The sequence below is a fragment of the Schistocerca cancellata genome, chromosome 7 (genome assembly GCF_023864275.1).
Source record: "Schistocerca cancellata isolate TAMUIC-IGC-003103 chromosome 7, iqSchCanc2.1, whole genome shotgun sequence".
NCBI lineage: Eukaryota > Metazoa > Arthropoda > Insecta > Orthoptera > Acrididae > Schistocerca > Schistocerca cancellata.
The window spans coordinates 597,323,113-597,345,515 of record NC_064632.1 but is presented as its reverse complement, the minus strand read 5'-3'; the positions used below and the strand labels follow the sequence as shown (position 1 = coordinate 597,345,515).

General features: G+C 41.6%; 1 protein-coding gene across 2 annotated transcripts in view; it reads right to left on the bottom strand.

The window, feature by feature from the left end:
* The window catches only part of LOC126092114 (titin-like), a 511,816-nt gene that overhangs the window by 119,423 nt on the left and 369,990 nt on the right, over positions 1-22,403 (bottom strand). For both annotated transcript variants that reach the window (XM_049907552.1, XM_049907553.1), the window contains one exon: positions 17,720-17,841. In XM_049907552.1, coding sequence (XP_049763509.1) covers positions 17,720-17,841 — 122 coding nt within the window. The remainder of the gene's footprint in view (positions 1-17,719; positions 17,842-22,403) is intronic.

Genomic DNA, 22,403 nt, shown 5'->3' with positions numbered 1-22,403 from the left:
TTGAAACATTCATTTGGGTTCTGTGTCTGCCCATGCAGACATTTCCTTTGAAGGTCAGGATGAGCCAAGTCTCTGGAAATATGTTTAATTGCTGTAATAACAGCAGCAGGAAAAGAGTGCTGGTGGGAATAAGATTCTCCAGTTGCCAGTGCCCTATTGTATTTGCACCATGAATTTTCTCCTGATGGTCACAATCCAAGACATGTCTTATCATCAGTAGAGGAACTATGGAAGGATATGGCCCAAACATCTCTCTTCATTGCCTCCATATTTTCTTTGTTTCTCCTAATTGCCTGCCCATAGTATACCTGCAAGTTTTCTGTAACAACTACTCGCAATCACACTAGAACAAAACTAACTGCATGTTTGAAAGCGTGTTGTTTGCAAACAGCATAAACAAAAGAATACCGACTGTTGCATTCCAAGGATAGCCAGCACACTCAGGAGTAAAAAAAAATCCCTAACGTGCAATGTAGGGGATATAAAGATCTAAAACATATGCAGAAAAGTGGGCGATAGAAAAGTGGGCATGGCACATAAACACATGTGGTAGGAAAATACTCTTTAAATACCACATAAACACATGTGGTAGGAAAATACTCTTTAAAACCTTGAAAAAATTTTTTTCAGCAAAATCCTTTTCAGAGTACTTCAATAAAACCTTAATCTATCGAAATATGGTGAAAACCGAAAATCGATTTTTTTCGACCTGAACCACGGTGTGGTCCCCTTAACGCAACCAGAGTTAAGAAACGCATTTGCAGTTGATACAAACACTAAATCGAAATATGAATTGTTACAGCCATATGAAGTTATCTAGGTGTGACGGGTAATACTCGTATAATCTATCAGAATTATTTTTTTCTTTCATTCATCATGTTCTATAGTTTCTATCATAAAGGATCACTTTCAGAGAATGAGTCAACATATGCATTAACAAACAAGAGGCATATGTTAAAAACTATGTCCATACACTTTAATTGCACTAATCTTGTGGTGTAGTGCTGTATAGTATATATGTTTACAAAGAATAAATATCTACAGAAAAACTGCTAATTTGAGAAAAAATGGATACTATTTATTCAGTTTTCTTAAAAAGAAGGTTTTAGTCTACCACTGTTAGTGTAATATTTTCATCATCACATTGATACATACCAAAGAACAAAATTGAGGAATTACATGAACAATTTTGTGCTATAAAGTACACTCCTGGAAATGGAAAAAAGAACACATTGACACTGGTGTGTCAGACTCACCATACTTGCTCCGGACACTGCGAGAGGGCTGTACAAGCAATGATCACACGCACGGCACAGCGGACACACCAGGAACCGCGGTCTTGGCCGTCGAATGGCGCTAGCTGCGCAGCATTTGTGCACCGCCGCCGTCAGTGTCAGCCAGTTTGCCGTGGCATACGGAGCTCCATCGCAGTCTTTAACACTGGTAGCATGCCGCGACAGCGTGGACGTGAACCGTATGTGCAGTTGACGGACTTTGAGCGAGGGCGTATAGTGGGCATGCGGGAGGCCGGGTGGACGTACCGCCGAATTGCTCAACACGTGGGGCGTGAGGTCTCCACAGTACATCGATGTTGTTGCCAGTGGTCGGCGGAAGGTGCACGTGCCCGTCGACCTGGGACCGGACCGCAGCGACGCACGGATGCATGCCAAGACCGTAGGATCCTACGCAGTGCCGTAGGGGACCGCACCGCCACTTCCCAGCAAATTAGGGACACTGTTGCTCCTGGGGTATCGGCGAGGACCATTCGCAACCGTCTCCATGAAGCTGGGCTACGGTCCCGCACACCGTTAGGCCGTCTTCCGCTCACGCCCCAATATCGTGCAGCCCGCCTCCAGTGGTGTCGCGACAGGCGTGAATGGAGGGACGAATGGAGACGTGTCGTCTTCAGCGATGAGAGTCGCTTCTGCCTTGGTGCCAATGATGGTCGTATGCGTGTTTGGCGCCGTGCAGGTGAGCGCCGCAATCAGGACTGCATACGACCGAGGCACACAGGGCCAACACCCGGCATCATGGTGTGGGGAGCGATCTCCTACACTGGCCGTACACCACTGGTGATCGTCGAGGGGACACTGAATAGTGCACGGTACATCCAAACCGTCATCGAACCCGTCGTTCTACCATTCCTAGACCGGCAAGGGACCTTGCTGTTCCGACAGGACAATGCACGTCCGCATGTATCCCGTGCCACCCAACGTGCTCCAGAAGGTGTAAGTCAACTACCCTGGCCAGCAAGATCTCCGGATCTGTCCCCTATTGAGCATGTTTGGGACTGGATGAAGCGTCGTCTCACGCGGTCTGCACGTCCAGCACGAACGCTGGTCCAACTGAGGCGCTAGGTGGAAATGGCATGGCAAGCCGTTCCACAGGACTACATCCAGCATCTCTACGATCGTCTCCATGGGAGAATAACAGCCTGCATTGCTGCGAAAGGTGGATATACACTGTACTAGTGCCGACATTGTGCATGCTCTGTTGCCTGTGTCTATGTGCCTGTGGTTCTGTCAGTGTGATCATGTGATGTATCTGACCCCAGGAATGTGTCAATAACGTTTCCCCTTCCTGGGACAATGAATTCACGGTGTTCTTATTTCAATTTTCAAGAGTGTATGTCACCGTTGAAATAACTGTATGTACATTCGGTGGATTTTGCAGAAAATAACATCACGTCATAATAGTATTTTCGTTAAATATTCATTTACACAATACGATCTTCTCGAATCTTGCAGGAGAGAGATTTCGATTAACCAATTTATCCACAGCTTTGTTAACGAAACTAGGTAACACAGAAGAAATTTTTATTAAAATTTATAGAAGCTGATAATGTTTTGATGGAAGAAAATATTGCGAGGAATGTAACACACAAAGAAGAGCCTAGAGGAATTCTGAACACATTATTTTAATTAAGCAATCTTTGGTGATTATTACAAGAAACAAGATGTTTTAAATTATTGTATTTAAAAATTTGTTCAACATAGTGTAAAGAATCTTAAAGGTAAGTAGAATGTCTTCAGACATGGTATGACTCCCAGTGAAATACATGTTCAACATTAGCGATTTTCTTGACAATATTCCTCTTCTGCCAAAACTACCACATTTATTCCAACTGAACAGATAAAAGTCTCCCCGTCACATCAGTAATGAAGATCGTGTATCATGGTTAAAAATGTAAGTTCAGGAAGAAGATTGTCAGGCTAATTCTATGCAACTCCAATGTATTCTCATTTCTGGCCTCTTGAAGCTCATGATTTTGTTTTCTGCAATGGAGGATACTTGTACCATCTGCCACACTGTACTGGAAGTGTGACATGTTAATGTTAAATCTTTTTTGTGTATAAGAAGGAAGGTTGGTCATAGTATTGACCTGGTGAAATATCGCAAGAATATGTGTAGAAACTTCTGAAATTCTCTTGTTCAAGGTGTTCTGGTGCTACTTTTTGTTTGCTGTCTGTCAGTTGTAGCCTGAACATATTTTGGATGAGGTAAGACTTGTATCTAATGGTGTTAATTTTCTTTCTATTTATAATGATCCTTTTTCTTTCTTCCACCAACACTTCTCTGAAAATTACTTCAGAGAATGTGTTAAAAAGGAGAGAGAGGATATTACAGAAGCGTGACAAACGCCATTACTAACTGTAGCTGCTTCTGATGTGCCTTGGTTAGTTTTTGTAACGGCAGCTTGATTCTAGTACAGCAACGTGATGTGTAAATCGTTTTGACCATTACCAAACTTCTTGCCCATATTTCATGTACAGTAACCACTGATTACTTTTGCAACATGTTGTGGCTAAGTGACTCTGGAGTTGTTGGGTGTGAGAGTTGTGTTCTCATATTCAAGAGACAGTTGATTTATTTCATGTCTTTTGACATGCCACTCTGCATGCTCTTTATTTATTAATGTTACTTCTTCATTGTCACTGGCCATTCAGTTGCATTATGTGATAATTGCTCTGTGGTTTGACATATTTCCTTATGTCCATCTCTTGCAAAGAAGTAAGGTGAATACCTGTATAGTACTTCATCAGCAATCATTTCCTTTCACATGCAACGTTGATACCTGTTCTTGCCTGTAATTTGCTTTTAGATTCTTTTGTTTAGTATGTTTCAGTTTTAGAAGAAAAGTAATATAGAAGTAGTAGCAGGATGTATTTAAAAATATCTCATGTTCCGTCATTATCATCTGTTTCATATGCTTCCCATTTTTTTGTGCTGATAGTAAACAGGAGCAGGTATTTGTATTGTTGCTGTAATCCCTTACAGCAATTGTATATTTCTTGTTCTAGTTTAAATGGAAAAAAATTCTGAGGTACAGGGCTTTGGATTAGTTGTCAAACTTTGCTTTTTGTTTTAATACCGACATTAAAGTTCCCCAAAGACCTAGAACATTCTAGTTTCAATGAAATTCATTTAAGAAGATTTTAAGATTATTCAGAAATACTTTGATGTTACCACTTAGGGATTGATAAAGACAAGTAATAATTATTTCGATGTTTAGAATTTCGATAGCAGCTCTTTCGAAATCCATGTCTTTGCTTAAATAACTTAACTGGTTCATTCTTCTATACCATAAATATTTGTTTAACAAATGTAGTGCACTTTATGTACATTATGATCTTTTCACAATAATTTGTAGCTATCATGTATCGTGGTAGACACAAGTAATCAATATGTTCATGTAATCAGTATGGTCTGGCTTTACTTTGCAATAATACATACGATACTTCTGTTACTCAAGTCAGTTGTATGTAGCAGTTCAATATCTGCAAACTTCGTAGTGACTGACTACACCTTCTGATGATATACCAAATGGTTTTCTCTCTATTTCTTGCGGTAGTTATCGATTGTATTACTGCATAATGTATGTTGTGCGCTGGTTGCCTGCGAAGACTCCATTATTTCCATTTCTTATGTCATGGATCAGCCAACAAATAAAATCAGCATGAAAGCTTGTATTTTCTTCATTACTCTGAATTCAGGAGTCTTCTCTGGTATTTGTCTACGTGTTTTGTCTAATATTTCTTGTAAAATGTGTTCTGGAGGTAAATACAGGTTTTCTTCACATGTCTCTTCTACACTGTGAGTTGGTTGTACATGCAGACATCCTTCTGACATTTTTACCAGCAGCTAATGCAGATATTGTTCCAGGGTTTCCTCTACACTGTGTACTGGTTGTAAATGCAGACATTCGTTTCATATTCCTTGTGTATTGTGTGCCGATTTCAAATTCAGAAAGTTTTCCTATTTTTGGTATTAATTTGTGACATTCCCAAAAAGATAACTTGCCGAATTTAAAAAGATTGACTGAAATATGAAGGGTCCATAACCTAGTGAAAATTATGTTCCTACGAAAGATTACTTGCAGGTTTTAACTGGATTTGATTCTTTAATGATGTGGAACTATTCACACTATTTTAACAGAAAACACGACTTGAGTACTTTTTCATGCAGCATATTTAATCGGACTGAAAATGTAGTGAACCAAAAATTAGTTACTACAGTGTTGTGAGACAACTAGGATAACCATATGAACATTATGCATGCTACATATTAATAAACTTATTTCTTCAAAAATTTGTGGGTAACTGTTTTCAATTGTTTATCAGTAAGCTGACTTGAACCACCACCATGTTTTAATCTGAAAGTCTTTCCCATTTGTTGCTGATCTAGCTTCCTTACAACTTGATTATGTCTCTTGCCTCTCACTATTTTTATTTCGCAGTTATTCTCCAATCTTTGTCTGACAACTTGGATGTCAATGCAGAATTTTTGTTGTTAGGTCGAACCTGAAATTTGAATCTCTTCTCCAAGGCGTCGGCTACAACAGATATCATCTCTCAAAGAAGTCACAGCGCAGTACCGTGCTTCACTTATCGAAGTCGCCAAGAGGTGATGCTTTCACATGTACCAGGCAGTGAGTCGTGGACCGCATTGCCTGTTGATAACTGCGTTGAACCATATCATTTACTTTTTATCCTTATCATAATATTGTCTCTAGGCCCTCTTCTACATCGGAATAAGGTTTCTGCTTAGATATTGAATCGGCTTAGGCAAGCTGTTTTGAGTCTTCATCAAGGAATATACCAGAATTTTTAGTGCATTTAATTCGAATCAGATTAGGCAAGCTGTGTGAAGCCTCTGTCAAAGAGTACATCAAATATTTTAGTTCATTTTAGATAGCGAAAAATATGCTTCCAAATTTCCCGGTGACTCGCCACTGCTTTATTCCAAAACCTTCATAAGTAATTAACAGAAAACTGATAATCAGACGAAATGTTAATGCAAGACATAGGCCGCCTCTATCTTTTTGACAAGATTCAGTTGTTTCCGATACTCGTCGTCCATTTAATTCGATTACAAAAATGTTCTATGAACTTATTTAAGTTCCCATTCTGAAATATGACATCTGATTCGTAAGCATGCTATTAAATGCTATGCTTAAGTTTTTGTTCAGCTTCTTCGAAACTTCGATAATAACGTCTGACCGGCTCTCACTAGTCGATCATCATCAAACAATTCTATACTAAACTTCTCTCTCATTGTAATAGATACAAGGGTAATGATCATAGTGATTTACATATGGCAAGGTCATGAGAAAATATAAGCAATTCTCATTTCACGTTTTGGAGCTCTCTTTACGCTACATAAACTCTTCTTTAAACTACAAACTCTCTTTGTACTGTAGTTGAATCCACCACGTAGATTCACGTAAATTTCTTCCTGCAGGTCAATGTATAAAAATCTTGTTTTAACATCAAAAGTTATAATTTTGGTTTTATTTGGACCTGAGATACAGGGAAAGTGTCCAGCTGATTCGTTTCTCAACAGCCTACACCTTTGTCCTGGCCCACTTTTTTTTCGAGACATGTTAAAAGTCTTACATTCTTTAGAAGACGCACAGGTTTTCAACTTTTCAACTTTATTATGGAATGGTATTCATCAGGCATTGCTTTACGACAGTTATCATGTTGCAGGCTACTGAAACAGGTGTTGCTTCAACTTTTCTCATCACTCTGAAGATTGCATTATTATCGCATTGCACAAGATACAGTTCATAGCCTGCATATCTCATAGGTGCCCAACGTTTCGATTATGAGATAGTTTCGGTCATGAGATTATATTTTGAGTACTGTAAACAGATTATAGAGTTCAGTCTTGATAAACATCTTGAGACAAAACATATTCTTCTGCAAACATGATTTCGTTATCTTTTTGTTTTGCAAAGTTTTAACTTTAGTGGGTTCTCCTCTGCATTCAGTCCTTTAATGAGGAAACAGCATCTCTGACAAATAGATTCTGTAGCTGGATGAATCCTGTTCATATCAAACGAAGATCCTCCTTGGACTTCTGTGAAATGATTCGTTAGGAGATTCAGTAGCAAAATGACCCTCTTTATTACAGTTGTAACTCGTTTAATTGCACATACGTTTCGGTGTTTGGCACATGGTTTGTTGTCATATCGTAACTACACATATCCTTCTTTTGCTGCATCCACAACTTTCAGCAGCAGAGTTATCACGCTACCTTGCTTAGATGAAATTTTCATTTCGAGATGAAAGCATGTTGTGACGTTGTTGACCGTTCTGTTCCATTTCACCTATCTTCTTCCAGGCCCACACATAGAAAATAACGTACAGATATCTGAGTCGGCTACTGCTACACTATCCCACACAGAACAGAAATGATGAATTTTCAACTCTAAAATTGCAAAAAATCGTGACATAACTGAGCTTTTCCGAAACTTAATCTTTGGCTTCTAAATGCTCCGTGTATCCCTCAATCTGCATACTGTTTTGAATACACGATTTTCTAGTATATCCCTACCGTTATTATAACTAAAGCCTTTCTGTGGCAAACCCTCATTTGCTAAACCAAGGGGATGTCTTGTCATACAGAGATTCTAATTTCTGTAGCACTTGACTGCCCAACTTGGAATCTGCTGTTTCCCTGGCTGTGATGCAGCTGACATTCCACCCTATTGAGGTTTGTGTTTCATTACCCCTCTTGGCCGATCACTTTACATGTTGCTCACTTTTTTCTCCTGTCTGCTTAATTTCCTGCCCAGTTTGCCAGCGAATACAAATCGCTTCACTTCAGTGTTAACTCCGATTTAAATCGCCACGAGACACAATTAACTGACTTTTGGTTTGAGTCCTCTGACAAAACCACCTATTGTGATTTGATGACAACCATACATACCATACGAATCTTCATTATGAATGTACATAAAACGCATATTATTGGATATAACGTCCGTCTGTTATCCAAAACATTGTTTCTTCCTGTGACACAAACAGGTTTCAGCACCTCTGTGCTAACTTCTCCATTGAAATCTGTGAAAGGTGGACATATTTCAAGTGATAATTAATCCACGAAAATTAGTCCTACTGGCAATTTTCGCTTGTTTTCGTCCTTACGCACCCTTTACATTACGTGTTTATGCATGACCATTTGTTCATTACCCTTACTCGTAATTTGTCACCTGCAACCAGTCGCTGTTAATGTCATTTTGTTGGTGAGCTACCACTTTATGTTTAGAGCCGCACGGGGTAGTCGCGTAGTCTTCCCCCGTCGGAGGTTCGAGTCCTCCCTCGAGCATGGGGGTGTGTATTGTCCTTAGCGTAAGTTAGATTAAGTTGTGTGTAAGCCTAGGGGCCAGTGATCTCTGCAGTTTGGTCCCATAGCAACTTACCACAAATTTCTAAATTTTATATTTAAACGTTATTTACTCTGTCACGTTATTTCGTGCGTATACAGGGTGTTTCAGAAATAATATACTTATTACAAAGTACTATTTTGTCCAAACTATCGGTCGCTGCGCCTCGGCTACTGGAGAAACGATTACATAGTCTAGTCTGTATTAATAGCGAGTAGATATCAGTTGTCTTGTGTTTTGCTTGGTAACAGTCATATGTTTAAAATGGCTACTCCGCAGCAGAAATCGTTTTGTGTTCTAGAGTGCAACTGCGTGATTACAGTGGAAAGATGTTTCAGGTTGAGGTACCAAATTGATCCTCCGAATGGGTGGAACATGCGCAAATGGTATCGATAGTTTCTAGATGCAGGATGTGTATGTAAAGGAACGAGTCGTGGCCTCCCTCGTGTTCCTGAACAAAATGTTGCATGAATTCAAACTGCTTTTGGACGTAGTCCTTCAAAATCAACTCGTCGTGCCAGTCGGGAGTTACAACTGCCCACAACAACAATTTGGCGTGTTTTAAGAGGTCGGTTAGTTATGAAGCCTTTACAGCTGTTACAAGGTCTGCGTCCTGATGACAAACGCAAACGCGTGGCACTTTGTAACGGGATTCTTGATGCTGTTCACAATGACAGCACTTTCGCACAAGACATTGTGTTCAGTGATGAAGCGACTTTCCATGATAGTGGTCAGGTAAACAAACACAATGTACGAATTTGGCGCCTATCAGCCATTGAACATGTACGAGATTCGCCCGAAGTCAGTGTGTTTTGTGCGGTATCTCGATTATCTATTTATGGCCCATTCTTCTTTGATGGAAACACGGTTAACGCTCAGCAGTACTCGCTATGTTACAAACCTGGTTGTTTCCGATTCTGCACGAAGACATCTCCATTTTTCAACAAGAGGGGGCACCCTCTAACTGGAGTTGCCAAGTGCGTGAGTATCTGAATGAAACTCTACCGAACAGTTGGATTGGTCGCCAAGGAGCTGGCAACTTAGCGTGTCTCAGCTGGGCTCCACTTTCACCAGATTTGACACCCTCCGACGTCTTCCTGTGGGGTTTCGTTAAAAGACAATGTTTATGTACCGCCACTCCCACAGAATCGGGAAGAGTTGAAGAACCGGATCCGTACTGCCAAAACAACAGTGACGAAGGACTTGCTTGCCCGAGTATGAGAGGAGTTTGAGTATCGATGTGGTATTGTTCGCGTCGCTGATGGAGGACATATTGAACATCTGTAATCTGAACTTGAGAGGGTCTAAATATGTATGTGAGGTTTCATATTCATATGTCTTAAAGTTTAATAAATATATGCATTCGAAATACGTATATTCTTTTTGAAACACCCTGTCTTTCCAATTACTTATAGTTTGCGATCGCACATACTTTTCCTTTTTCGTTCGCGTGAGTTGTTGAGAACCATATACAAATACTGCACATATTCTGTAGAATTTTATGTGCAATGAACACTTTTCCCCTCACCAAAACACAGCGTAAATGTTGGTATTCTGTGCCCCATCCCAGTCGGCGTTCACTTCTTCTGAAGTAAGTTGACGAAACATTTGAATTCTGTTTACTTTCTATCTCTCTTTTCCTGTGTGTGTGTGTGTGTGTGTGTGTGTGTGTGTGTGTCTGTGTGTGTTTGTGTGCTTCTTTAAGCTGTTTGTGTTGTATTTTCTGTAAATTTCACTTACTGTGATAAACAGTGTGTCTGCAGACTGTAGTGTATTCATTTACAGTCTGTTCTCCTTCGCCTATTGCCCTCTGTATCTGGAGTTTTCCTTGTGTTAGTTTGTGGTGTACAATGTGGATGGATTTTAGTATTTTCTAATCTTTCTAGTGTAGTTAGGTTGTGGTTGTGAGCTGATAGGTGTTCAACGAATGTGCTACAGGAGCTCTTACATTTTAGATCTTTGAGGTGCTCTAAATATGTCATAAAATTGCTCTCTGTTCGTCCTATGTACACTGACTGATAAGTGCTGCATGTGAGCTCTTATGTGCCTGAGATGCTGAATTTATCTGTGGCTGTTTCCTTCGTTCTGAGCTTTTTCCTGTGTTCTATTGTCTATGTGGATGCGTTTTAGTATTTTCTAATCTTTCAAGTGTAGTTAGGTTGTGGTTGTGGGCTAATAGGTAGTCAACGAATGTGCTATTGGAGATCTTACATTTTAGATCTTTGAGGTGTTCTTAACATGTCGTTATAAAGTTGCTGTCTGTTTGTCCTATGTACACTGACTGACAAGTGTTGCTTGTGAGTTTTTATGTGCCTGACATGCTGAATTTATCTGTGGCTGTTTCCTTTGTTCTGAGCTTTTCCTGTGTTCTATTGTCTGTCTGCGATTTTTATTTTTTTTAATATACTGCCTGTTCTCTGAATAATATTGTTACTGTAGCTGAGAACTGTGTTGTCTATGTTCTTGTATGTATGTGGCCTCGCCATTCCTTTTCCATTTACATGTTTGTTTGTTGTTTTTGTCTGTCAGATGGGCATCAAAACTGTTTTCCACTGCTATTTGTTTTATAGTGTTTACCTCCTGTGCGTAGGTCAGCTTGCTTATTGGTGTTTTGTTTAACCTGTAGAGCATGGATCCGAAACTTGCTCGCTTGTGTACCAGTGAGTAGTTCGACAGATTGTGAATGGTGGTGCTTGTGGCAGTTAGTTTCCTGAATACTGTGAAGGCATGGGTGCTGTTATTTATGGTGAAATCCCTAAAACTTTAGTATACGCTGCGTTTCTGTATCTAATGTGGAGCTGTTTGATGCTTGTGTGTGGCTCTTCAGTCACACATGTCATGTTGTTAACGAACCAGTGTTTGCATTTTTGTTTGTTTTATTACGTGTCTGATGATCTTGTTCTCTTATTTGATCATGAATACGTTGTTAGGAGGCCACTAATCGGCGACCCCATTGGCAGTCGTTGAGGTTACAATAAAATTCTTTATACAACACAAAGTTTCGTGCTGTGATTGTCCTCAGTATAGTTGATATTTCATCAACGTGTATTTCTTCTACATCTACATACATACTCCGCAATCCACCATACGGTGCGTGGCGGAGGGTACCTCGTACCGCAACTAGCATCTTCTCTCCCTGTTACACTCCCAAACGGAACGAGGGAAAAATGACTGCCTATATGCCTCTGTACGAGTCCTAATCTCTCTTATCTTATCTCTGTGGTCTTTCCGTGAAATGTAAGTTGGCGGCAGTAAAATTGTACTGCAGTCAACCTCAAATGCTGGTTCTCTAAATTTCCTCAGTAGCGATTCACGAAAAGAACGCCTCCTTTCCTCTAGAGAGTCGCACCCGAGTTCCTGAAGCATTTCCGTAACACTCGCGTGACGATCAAACCTACCAGTAACAAATCTAGCAGCGCGCCTCTGAATTGCTTCTATGTCCTCCCTCGATCCGACCTGATAGCGATCCCAGACGCTCGAGCAGTACTCAAGAATAGGTCGTATTAGTGTTTTATTAGCGGTCTCCTTTACAGATGAACCACATCTTCCCAAAATTCTACCAATGAACCGAAGACGACTATCCGCCTTCCCTACAACTGCCATTACAGGCTTGTCCCACTTCATATCGCTCTGCAATGTTACGCCCAAATGTTTAATCGACGTGACTGTGTCAAGCGCTACACTACTAATGGAGTATTCAAACATTACAGGATTCTTTTTCCTATTCATCTGCATTAATTTACATTTATCTATATTTAGAGTTAGCTGCCATTCTTTACACCAATCACAAATCCTGTCCAACTCATCTCGTATCCTCCTACAGTCACTCAACGTCGACAGCTTCCCGCACACCACAGCATCATCAGCAAACAGCAGCACATTGCTATCCACCCCATCCAAAAGATCATTTATGTAGATACAACAACAGCGGACCTACCACACTTCCCTGGGGCACTCCAGATGATACCCTCACCTCCGATGAACACTCGCAATCGAGGACAACGTACTGGGTTCTATTACTTAAGAAGTCTTCGAACCACTCACATATTTGGGAACCAATCCCATATGCTCGTACCTTAGTTAGGAGTCTGCAGTGGAGCACCGAGTCAAATGCTTTCCGGAAGTCAAGGAATATGTCATCCGTCTGATACCCTTCATCCATGGTTCGCAAGATTTCATATGAAAAAATGGCGAGTTGCGTTTCGCAGGAGCGATGCTTTCTAAAGCCGTGCTGATCCATGGACAGCAACTTCTCTGTCTGAAGGAAATATTCGAACTGAGATGTTAAGGATATTGGTCTGTAATTTTGAGGATCCGTCATTCTACCCTTCTTATATACAGGCGTCACCTGCGCTTTTTTCCAGTCGCTCGGGAGTTTACGTTGGACAAGAGATTCAAGATAAATGCAAGCTAAGTAAGGAGCCAATGCAGTAGAGTACTCTCTGTAAAACCGAATTGGAATCCCATCAGGCCTGGCGATTTATTTATTTTCAATCCATTCAGCTCTTCACAACCCCATGGATGTCTATCACTATCTCCTCCATACGGGAATCTGTACGAGACTCAAACGGCGGTATGTTTGTACGATCCTCCTGCGTGAAAGATTTCGCAAATGCTAAATTCAAAATTTCAGCTTTCGTTTTGCTGTCTTCCGTTGCCAGGCCAGACTGATCACTGAGTGACTGGATGGAAGCCTTCGGACCGCTTACCGATTTTACGTAAGACCAGAATTTCCTTGGGTTTTCAGCAAGATCTCTTGATCTCTTGCTAAGGTATGACGGTAGTAGTGGTTGAATGCTTCGCGCATCGCTCTTTTTACAGCAGCACGAATCTCTACTAACTTTTGCCTGTCCTCATTCTCCCGATCTTTCTTGTACCGCGAGTGCAACTGCCTTTGCTTTCTGAGCATTCTCCGAATTGTGCTGTTAAACCACGGTGGGTCTTTTCCGGCCGTAACCTACTTTTTCGGCACATACTTGTCCAATGCGTGATTTACAATGTGTTTAAAATTTGCCCATAATTCTTCCACGTCTATCGTACCGGAAGTCGATTCATTTGATCATGAGTACGTTAGTTAAGAAGCCACTAACCGGGGGTCCCATTGGCAGTCGTTCATGTTGGAATGAAATTCTTTGTAGAACCCAAAGTAATTTGGTCGGTCCTAAGATAGTCATTTACTCAGCATGCAAAAATAAACAACATCCGTGACTTCACAATATTTAGGAGACTAATGACCACGAGCACCACCAGTCACAATCTATCAAACCACCCAATGGTCACAAGAAACCTCTAGATACTGAGGGCAACAAGAGAAGGAAAACAGGTTATAAATGAATACACTATATTCTGCATACACACTATTTATCACATTAAAGGAACTTTACAGGAAAGACAGCAGCTTAAATACACACACACACACACACACACACACACACACACACACACACACAAGGGAGTGATAGTAAGTAACCAAACTTCAAATCCGGTGCCAAAAACATTTCACAGACTTGAATATAGAAAACCCTCTGATGATGGCGCACTTGTGCTGAAAGACGTTTGGGTCACATGAAAAACCAGCGGTTTGCATAACAGGCGGACGCTGTATAAAATAATTTTATCTGCAAAAACCGTAATTCAAGAGCAGCAACTCCACAATCTTGAGATGCTGTTACTGCTTTCTATAATGTATTCCTAACCTGGTTCGATGACGCTGACCCTTCCTTTGGCTGCAGTGGCTACAGGCTTTCATTACCATCTCGCTATTTCTACCTTATATTTTGTGTTTACTTTTAACACACCCGAGTATACAGTGGATCCCAATAGTCCATATTGATGAATTGTACATTTCTAAAAGCCTTCTACACCAGCTTCCTGTTTCTTGGTATGATTTCCGTATTTATACATGACAACTTCTAAGATCATACGCATTTGGAATGCTGGGGTCATGGAAGTTGACATTTTGTTTCATTATTAAGTTTCCCTCAATTTTACTGTTTTGCTTTGGACTTTATAGTCGCAGACATTATACATTCACTGGCTTCCGATACATTAGAATCACTTAAAACACCGCGAAGAAGGGCAATTGTTGTGGTAACTACACTAACAAAAAAAAATTTAATTTCATTTGTGATGATACTTAAAAACTCTCTCCAATATTTATGAAATGAAGGAAATAATAATAAATTAACCACCTCCGCAACCGTATCTAGGACTACATCATTGTATTCACAGTTGGGAGTATGGATGAAGATCAGCCGTATAATGGATTGACGACAAGGAAAATTTTTGCTGGAGCGAGACTCGAACCAGCATTTCCCACTTATCGGGAGCGGTTGCCTCACCATTAGGCTTATTACACTATGTGAGGACATCTCATGGCCGGACCCAAACTTCCGTATGGCGTCAAACACGTGTCTAATACTTGCATTCGTACGTCTATTATGTATATTCCTGTAAGGGGGAGATATTTCAATAGAAAGCCGCTTGTCCGGCGCCGACGGATATATTCGAAATTTCACTGCCTGTGCTGCTCAGAAATACGATGCAAAGTTCCTTCGGACATACGTGCACCTAACTGTATAGGAATATACACTATGTGATCAAAAGTATCCGACGGTCCCAAAACATACGTTTTTCATGTTGTGCCAGCTACTGCCATGTACTTCATATTAGCGACTTCAGTAGTCACTAGAGCAGAATGGGGTGCTCTGCGGTACTCACAGACTTCGAGCGTGGTCAGGTGATTGGGTGTCTCTTGTGTCATACGTCTGTACGCGAGATTTCCACACTCCTAAACACCCCTAGGTGCACTGTTTCCGATGTGATAGTGAAGCGAAAAGGCGAAGGGACACGTGCAGCACACAAAAGCGTACAGGCCGACCTCATCTGTTGACTGACAGAGACTGCCGACAGTTGAAGAGGCTCGTAATTTGTAAAAGGCGGACATCTATCCAGACCATTATACAGGAATTTCAAACTGCATCAGGATCCACTGTAAGTACTATGATAGTTAAGCGGTAGGTGAGAAAAATTGGATTTCATGGTCGAGCGGCTACTCATAAGCCACACATGACGCCGGTAAATGACAAACGACGCCTCGCTTGGTGTAAGGAGGGTAAACGTTGAACGATTGAACAGTGGGAAGCCGGCCACTGTGACCGAGAGGTTCTAGGCGCTTCAGTCCGGAACCGCGCTGCTGCTACGGTCGCAGGTTCGAATCCTGCTTCTGGCATGGAGGTGTGTGATGTCCTTACGTTAGTTAGGTTTAAGTAGTTGTAAGTCTAGGGGACTGATGACCTCAGATGTTAAGTCCCGTAGTTCTTAGGGCCATTTGAACCATTTGAACAGTGGAAAAACGCTGTGTGGAGTGACTAATCACGGTAGACAATGTGGCGATCTGGTGACAGTGTGGGTATGGCGAAAGCCCGGTGAACGTCATCCGCCAGCGTGTGTAGTGCCAACACTAAAATTCGGAGGCGGTGGTGTTTTTCAAATGGCTTCATATGGCTCTGAGCACTATGGGACTTAACTACTGAGGTCATCAGTCCCCTAGAACTTAGAACTACTTAAACCTAACTAACCTAAGGACATCACACCCATCCATGCCCGAGGCAGGATTCGAACCTGCGACCGTAGCGGTCGCGCGGTTCCAGACTGTAGCGCCTAGAACCGCTCGGCCACACCGGCCGGCGTGTTTTTCATCGAGGGGGCTTGTACCCCTTGTTGTTTTGCCTGGTACTATCAGAGCACATGTTTTAAGCACCTTGTTGCTTTCCACTGTTGAAGAGCAATTCGGCAATGGCGGTTGCATCTTTCAACACGACCGAGCACCTGTTCATAATGCACGGCCTGTGGCGGAAGGGTTACACGACAGTAACATCCCTGTTATGGACTGGCCTGCACAGAGTCCTGAATCCCATAGAACACCTTTGGGATGTTTTGGAACTCCGACTTCGTGCCAGGCCTCACCGACTGACATCGATACCGCTCCTCAATGCAGCACTCTGTGAAGGATGGGCTGCCATTCCCCAAGAAACGTTCCAGCACCAGACTGAACGTACGCCTCCGAGAGCGGAAGCTGCCATCAAGGCTAAGGGTGGGCCAACACCGTATTGAATGCCAGCACTACCGATCGAGGGCGCCACGAACTGCTAAGTCATCTTCAGGTAGGTGTCTGTACACCTTTTATCACATAGTGTACGTAATGGATGTACGAGTGCAGGTAGCAGACTCATGATTGATGAGTTACGGAAGTTTGGTTCTGGCTGAGAGTCGTGCTCGGGTAGCGTAATGGTGACGCGACCGTTCGCGATATCCGGGAAATCTGGGTTCGAGTCCAGCCCGGCACAAATAATCAGTGTAGCCATTCAAGTCTACAGCTGACTGTTCTCCATGTTCGTAACTGCCAATACATTTCATCTGTTTTATAACGACTGTAGTCGCCGCAGTGCCAGCTCTTTTGGACATGCAAGCGCGTCCCAAGGAACTTCACACTGTATTTCTGAACAATACAGGCACTGCACTACCGTGACTATAGGAGTTGTAGTTCCGGTTTTGATATCGCCTTACACAATTATATCTTTCCTACCTTCCTTTCATTGCCTCTTTATAAGAAATACGACAAGATCCAAGCAATCCATGTTACTCTGAATTTCTTCTCGAATTATACTTTACCAAATTTATGTTAAAGATTTTAGCAGAAACGAGCCTCAGGATAACGAGTCAAAGAAGAGGGTGCACAAAACACTGTGAAACGTATTGTATTTTTATGTTTAAGGACAAAAGTAGAAAGAAAAGCAACTTCACGTACGGTACAATGAGATAGGGTGTATGTGCGAATAGATGTCTATTCAGAAATTAGAGAGATTGCTGATTAGTTGACGAGCATGCAGAATAGCTTCGGAACAGTTTGTCATCCTCTTCTATGGGACAGCGTGCTGGCTATTTAGTGAACGGTAATTTGAATTCTTAGACATAGTTACTGTATACCAGTGTCTGTTTTTTCTTTCACATTACAGGTATTACGTTACTGATAGTCTATTCAGGTACCTGATATCTGACTTTATACCGCAGTGATTGGCCTTGTGAATTCCATGGAGGAAGCCATGTAACACGCAACTGCCTGCCTGAAGGCAAAGGCGCTGCCTTCGCTGCTCTCACCCTCTCTGGCCCTGAAACAGAACAATTCTTTCAAGTCAGTCCATCAGTAAGAAAGACAAGGACCACGAAACAATAAAAGGAAAAGGGGAAAGACTGAAAAATAACGACTCAGTGGTGGTGAAGGTTTACGTGAGGAGAAAAGGCAGCCTGTGAGGTCCTAAGATATAACGAAGACAGTTTGCAAAAGATTCATTATGAACACGTCACAGATTATAATGGCAATATATACAATTATACATCACCCAAAAGTGCCAGAGATGTAAAAACTATAAAATTAGATGAATCAATAAAGTTTCGCAAGTATTTTTCGTTTGTTATACTGCTTGATATCTGTCACAGCTGCACATTTACCATTCAGTTTTTGTACGTCCATCCCTTTGACAGGCGGTCTCTGAACCGAGGTCATTTCCTAACGTGAGAAAATAAAACGCCTACAGCTGTCCTTATGATTTTATTTATTCTGTTGCAACCAGTTTCGGCGCCTCAGTGCGCCATCTTCAAGGTGCAGTTGATGCGGAAGGGGTTGACACGATCCCTACATATACCTCAACGGTGGCCAGCATAACTGGTTATGCAGACTATCTGAAAACTTGGGTGTCAGCACTCTAGGACGGCTGTACGCGTTTTATTTTCTCACAATTCATCGTTCAAGCTAAGTATTGGCTACGAGGTTTTTGCTGCGATCACGACTACGGTACATTCAATAACTGCAGGAAAAAAGAATAAGACTTCAATCAGAAAAACACACACACACACACACACACACACACACACACACACACACACACACACACACGCTCGCACACAAGTACACTTACACACACATGTTCTATGTAAGACGTTAAATACAAATATTTTTCCACGTTGAAGAGTGTAACACCAATTTCAAGCCACAACCTAAATTCAGCTGTTCGCTCACCTTGATAAATATATAAAACTAGCAATTATAAATAAAATAGTATTGGCTGCAATGATGATTTAGAATATCGTTGATGCACTATGGTGGATAGTCAAGATATGAACAAATGAGTGATTTACACAAGTTTATACATGATGTGTGAAAAAGTGGAAGTAGTCTTGGAACAAGCGTAAAGCACACTCCGTTTAAGAACATGTAATTTGGAAACAAGTGTGTAGACTTAAGTATTGTGTTGTGTAGTATTGTATTGAACCGGGGACCTAGAAACGACGGGGAGGCTTCGCCCCCGCCGTAGCCCTCAGTGGTTCACAAACCCACAACAGGCTACAGCAGTCCACCCACCCCACCGCCGCCCCACAGCGAACCCAGGGTTACTGACCGGTTCGGACCCCAGTGAACCGCCCCGGGAAAGTCTCACATCAGACGAGTGTAACCCCAAATGTTTGCGTGGTAGAGTAATTACGGTGCACTCGTACATGGGGACAGGGTTTGCGCAGCAATCGCCGACATAGTGTAACTGAGGCGGAATAAGGGGAACCAAACCGCATTCGCCGAGGCAGATGGAAAACCGCCTGAAAAACCATCCACAGACTGGCCAGCACACCAGACCTCGACTCTAATCCGCAGGGCGGATTCGTGCCGGGGCCGGCACTTCTTCCCGCCCGGAAAGCAGTGCGTTGGACCGAACGGCTAACATGCTGGGTCGTACACTTAAGTAACTTTCTGAATGGGTTTGCTCCATCACGAGAGACACGTTTTCGTATGAGGTGACAGCAGGCAACAGTTTACTATCTACCTTTCAGTTGTAATAGTGCATACTTTTACTGTCAGAGCAGTTATTTCTTTATTCGGTGTACTTTTGGTTCATTACATAGCTGTGGAGTGGTGAAGATTCTTAGCCGTTTAAAGGACGTTTGCACCAGCCACTACGGCGTGCGCTTTTCAATATTCCAGTAGTTCTTGTTTGTTTCTAGAATGTTGTTACGCCCAGACCAACATTCTCCTGTGAATGATGCCATACCACAGTAGAGAATGCACGTTGCTTTTCAAATACTTACAATTAGCAAACCACTCTGACACCTATAGAGTGACAACGTTTGCTTTGTCAGAAAGGTCCTCTTCATTACTTCGTTCAATCCATATTCTGTGTCAGACAGAAATAGTTTTAGCTATGTATTCCCCATGTGTGAAGGTAGGTACTTATTTATGTATGTATGAAAAAGTGGAATTAAAAATGATCCCTGTCGAATATTATGAATTAGTATACATGGTTACGGCAAATAAGGCTGTACTTCATGTGTGATTTTACGTTTTCGCGTCATAGGGAAAACCTGAATAGCTCTCGAGTATGCAGCCGGCTGGCGTAGTCTAAAAGCCGCGACATTTCGGCATCCCGACCTCTTGCCATCTTCAGGCGTTTCTGATGATTGAGTGACATCTGCTGCGTGCCGCCCTTATACTGCAGAGTCGGAGAAGAGTACGCACTTAAGCACTTAACCGCTGATATCAAGTAGATGGCAAGGTTAAAACAAACTTTTCTTATACAAATTATAGCTGGTTTATGCTTATCCATTACGGATATTTTAGAACCGCGACTGTTTATTGAATGTAAATAAGTTATATAAAACTGCAGTCAGTGACTTTTTTGAATAACTATGTTTTATTCCATGAACCGGTTTTCGAACCTTTTCAGGTTCATCTTCAGATGGTTTCTGGACGTTAGATCATTATTTATAGCACAATGCTGGGTGCCGGCTCTATGACAAAAAGATGGAACACGCTTCAATGTATCGTCATTACTTCTGATTATCTGTCGATATGGATGGAAATTTAGTTTATTTATTTACTATGACAGTTAACCTAGCAAGAGAAATAAGTAAACAGTTCATTTGAAGGTTTGTTATTAATTTAAAAATTTAAATTTAAATATAGATGTCCTAGTCGTACAAGCAGCTGTATCTCATTTGCAAATACAATAACTCTGTATTATTGATTCCTGGGCACTCATGTTAATGCCAATCATGATTAAAATATTTGCTATAACTGCATGTATTATACGTTAATATACAAATAGAAATAAGGCGTCAGATCACTTGAAGTTAGTTCTTGTAGCAATTTATTTATTTATTTTATTTTGTGCTCTCCCGTTATCGCCGGTCTGATTGAAATATTTGCCCTTATATCGATTTTAGTACAGATAAAAAAGAACAAATTACATCTCTGTGCACAGAAGGGCTCTGCCATATCTTTTTATCAAGATCTTTGTTACTAGCAACAGTTGAATGGTCAGCGTGACAGATTGTCAATCCTCTGGACCCGGGTTCGATTCCCGGCTGGGTCGGGGAATTTTCTCCGCCCGTGTTGTGCTGTCCTCATCGGCATCATCCTTTAATCCTCATCGACAGCAGGTCGCCGAAGTGGCGTGAAATTGAAAGACCGGCACCCGGCGAACGGCCTGCCCGACGGGGGGACCCGAGCCATACGATTCAATAAAAACAAGCAACAGTTGTAAAGCGCATGCTGGATGCTGGCAAAGTCTCGCTGTCAGACTGTAGATTAATATAGTTTGTGTGAAAGTGTGTGTAATGATATAACAACTGGACATCAAAATTGAGGCAGACAGATGGACAATAACGGAAAAAGCCGCCCATACTGTCGCAGTAGGTAAAAAACTTAATTTACATCCATTTCGACAGATAAGTAATAGTCATGGCGATACATTAAAGCGTGTTCCATCTTCCTGTCACAGAACCAGCACCCTGCATTATGCTAGAAATAATGATGTAACTTCCATAAACCATCTGAAAATAACCTGCAAAGGTTCGAAAACCGGTTCATGGAATAAAACATTATTATTCGAAAAAGTGACTGGTTGCAGTTTTATATAACCTATCTCATTATATTGCTGGTTTATTTGAGGACAATCAGTAACAGCTTCCTAAATTTTCACACAAACCGTAAACGTCACATCTCCGTCGTGCTCTCAGCGGCATTTTCTGGTAAGTGTACGCGACATGTCAGAGAGTGTACACTAACATAAATCAGAAGAAAATTCACCATGTCCTTCCTTCATAACCTGTGCATTCTTCATGCCACCATTGGGAGAAATCATCACATTTAATCCAGTCTCCCTTAACGGGCTCCTTGTAGATTTTAAAATACCCTGGACACTTCAAAACATTAGATCCCTCCATGGATTTGGACCTGGTGGTTCCCGAAATGTGTGCCGCGGTTAAGTCGAGATCAGCCGTACAGATCCTGGTATTTTGACTCTTCTTGGTTTTGTCTGGTTTAACTTGTTTGTCCAAGAATGCATATATATATATATTTTTTTTACATTTTCTTCTTTGTTGATGGTCGATCATATTTTGGCAGTGGATAAATACTGGATAGGCCTACAGCTCTCTGAACTTCATTTCTGTCTTGTTCGCGGTTTTTTCCTGGTGACTGCACAGACAAAAAAACATCTGTCACTGAGGAGCAGCATTTGTCCATGGGCTTCTGTTGAACTCCTTTTCATTCTTCAGTTGTTGGAAATTCGGCTCTCTCAGTGACTTCTGCGGGACCAAAGTCTTCTGCTGTGACGATATCTGGACTGAACGGGACTACTCCAGTTCACTCGGGGGATTTCTCAGCTGTTCGGACTGCGGCTAC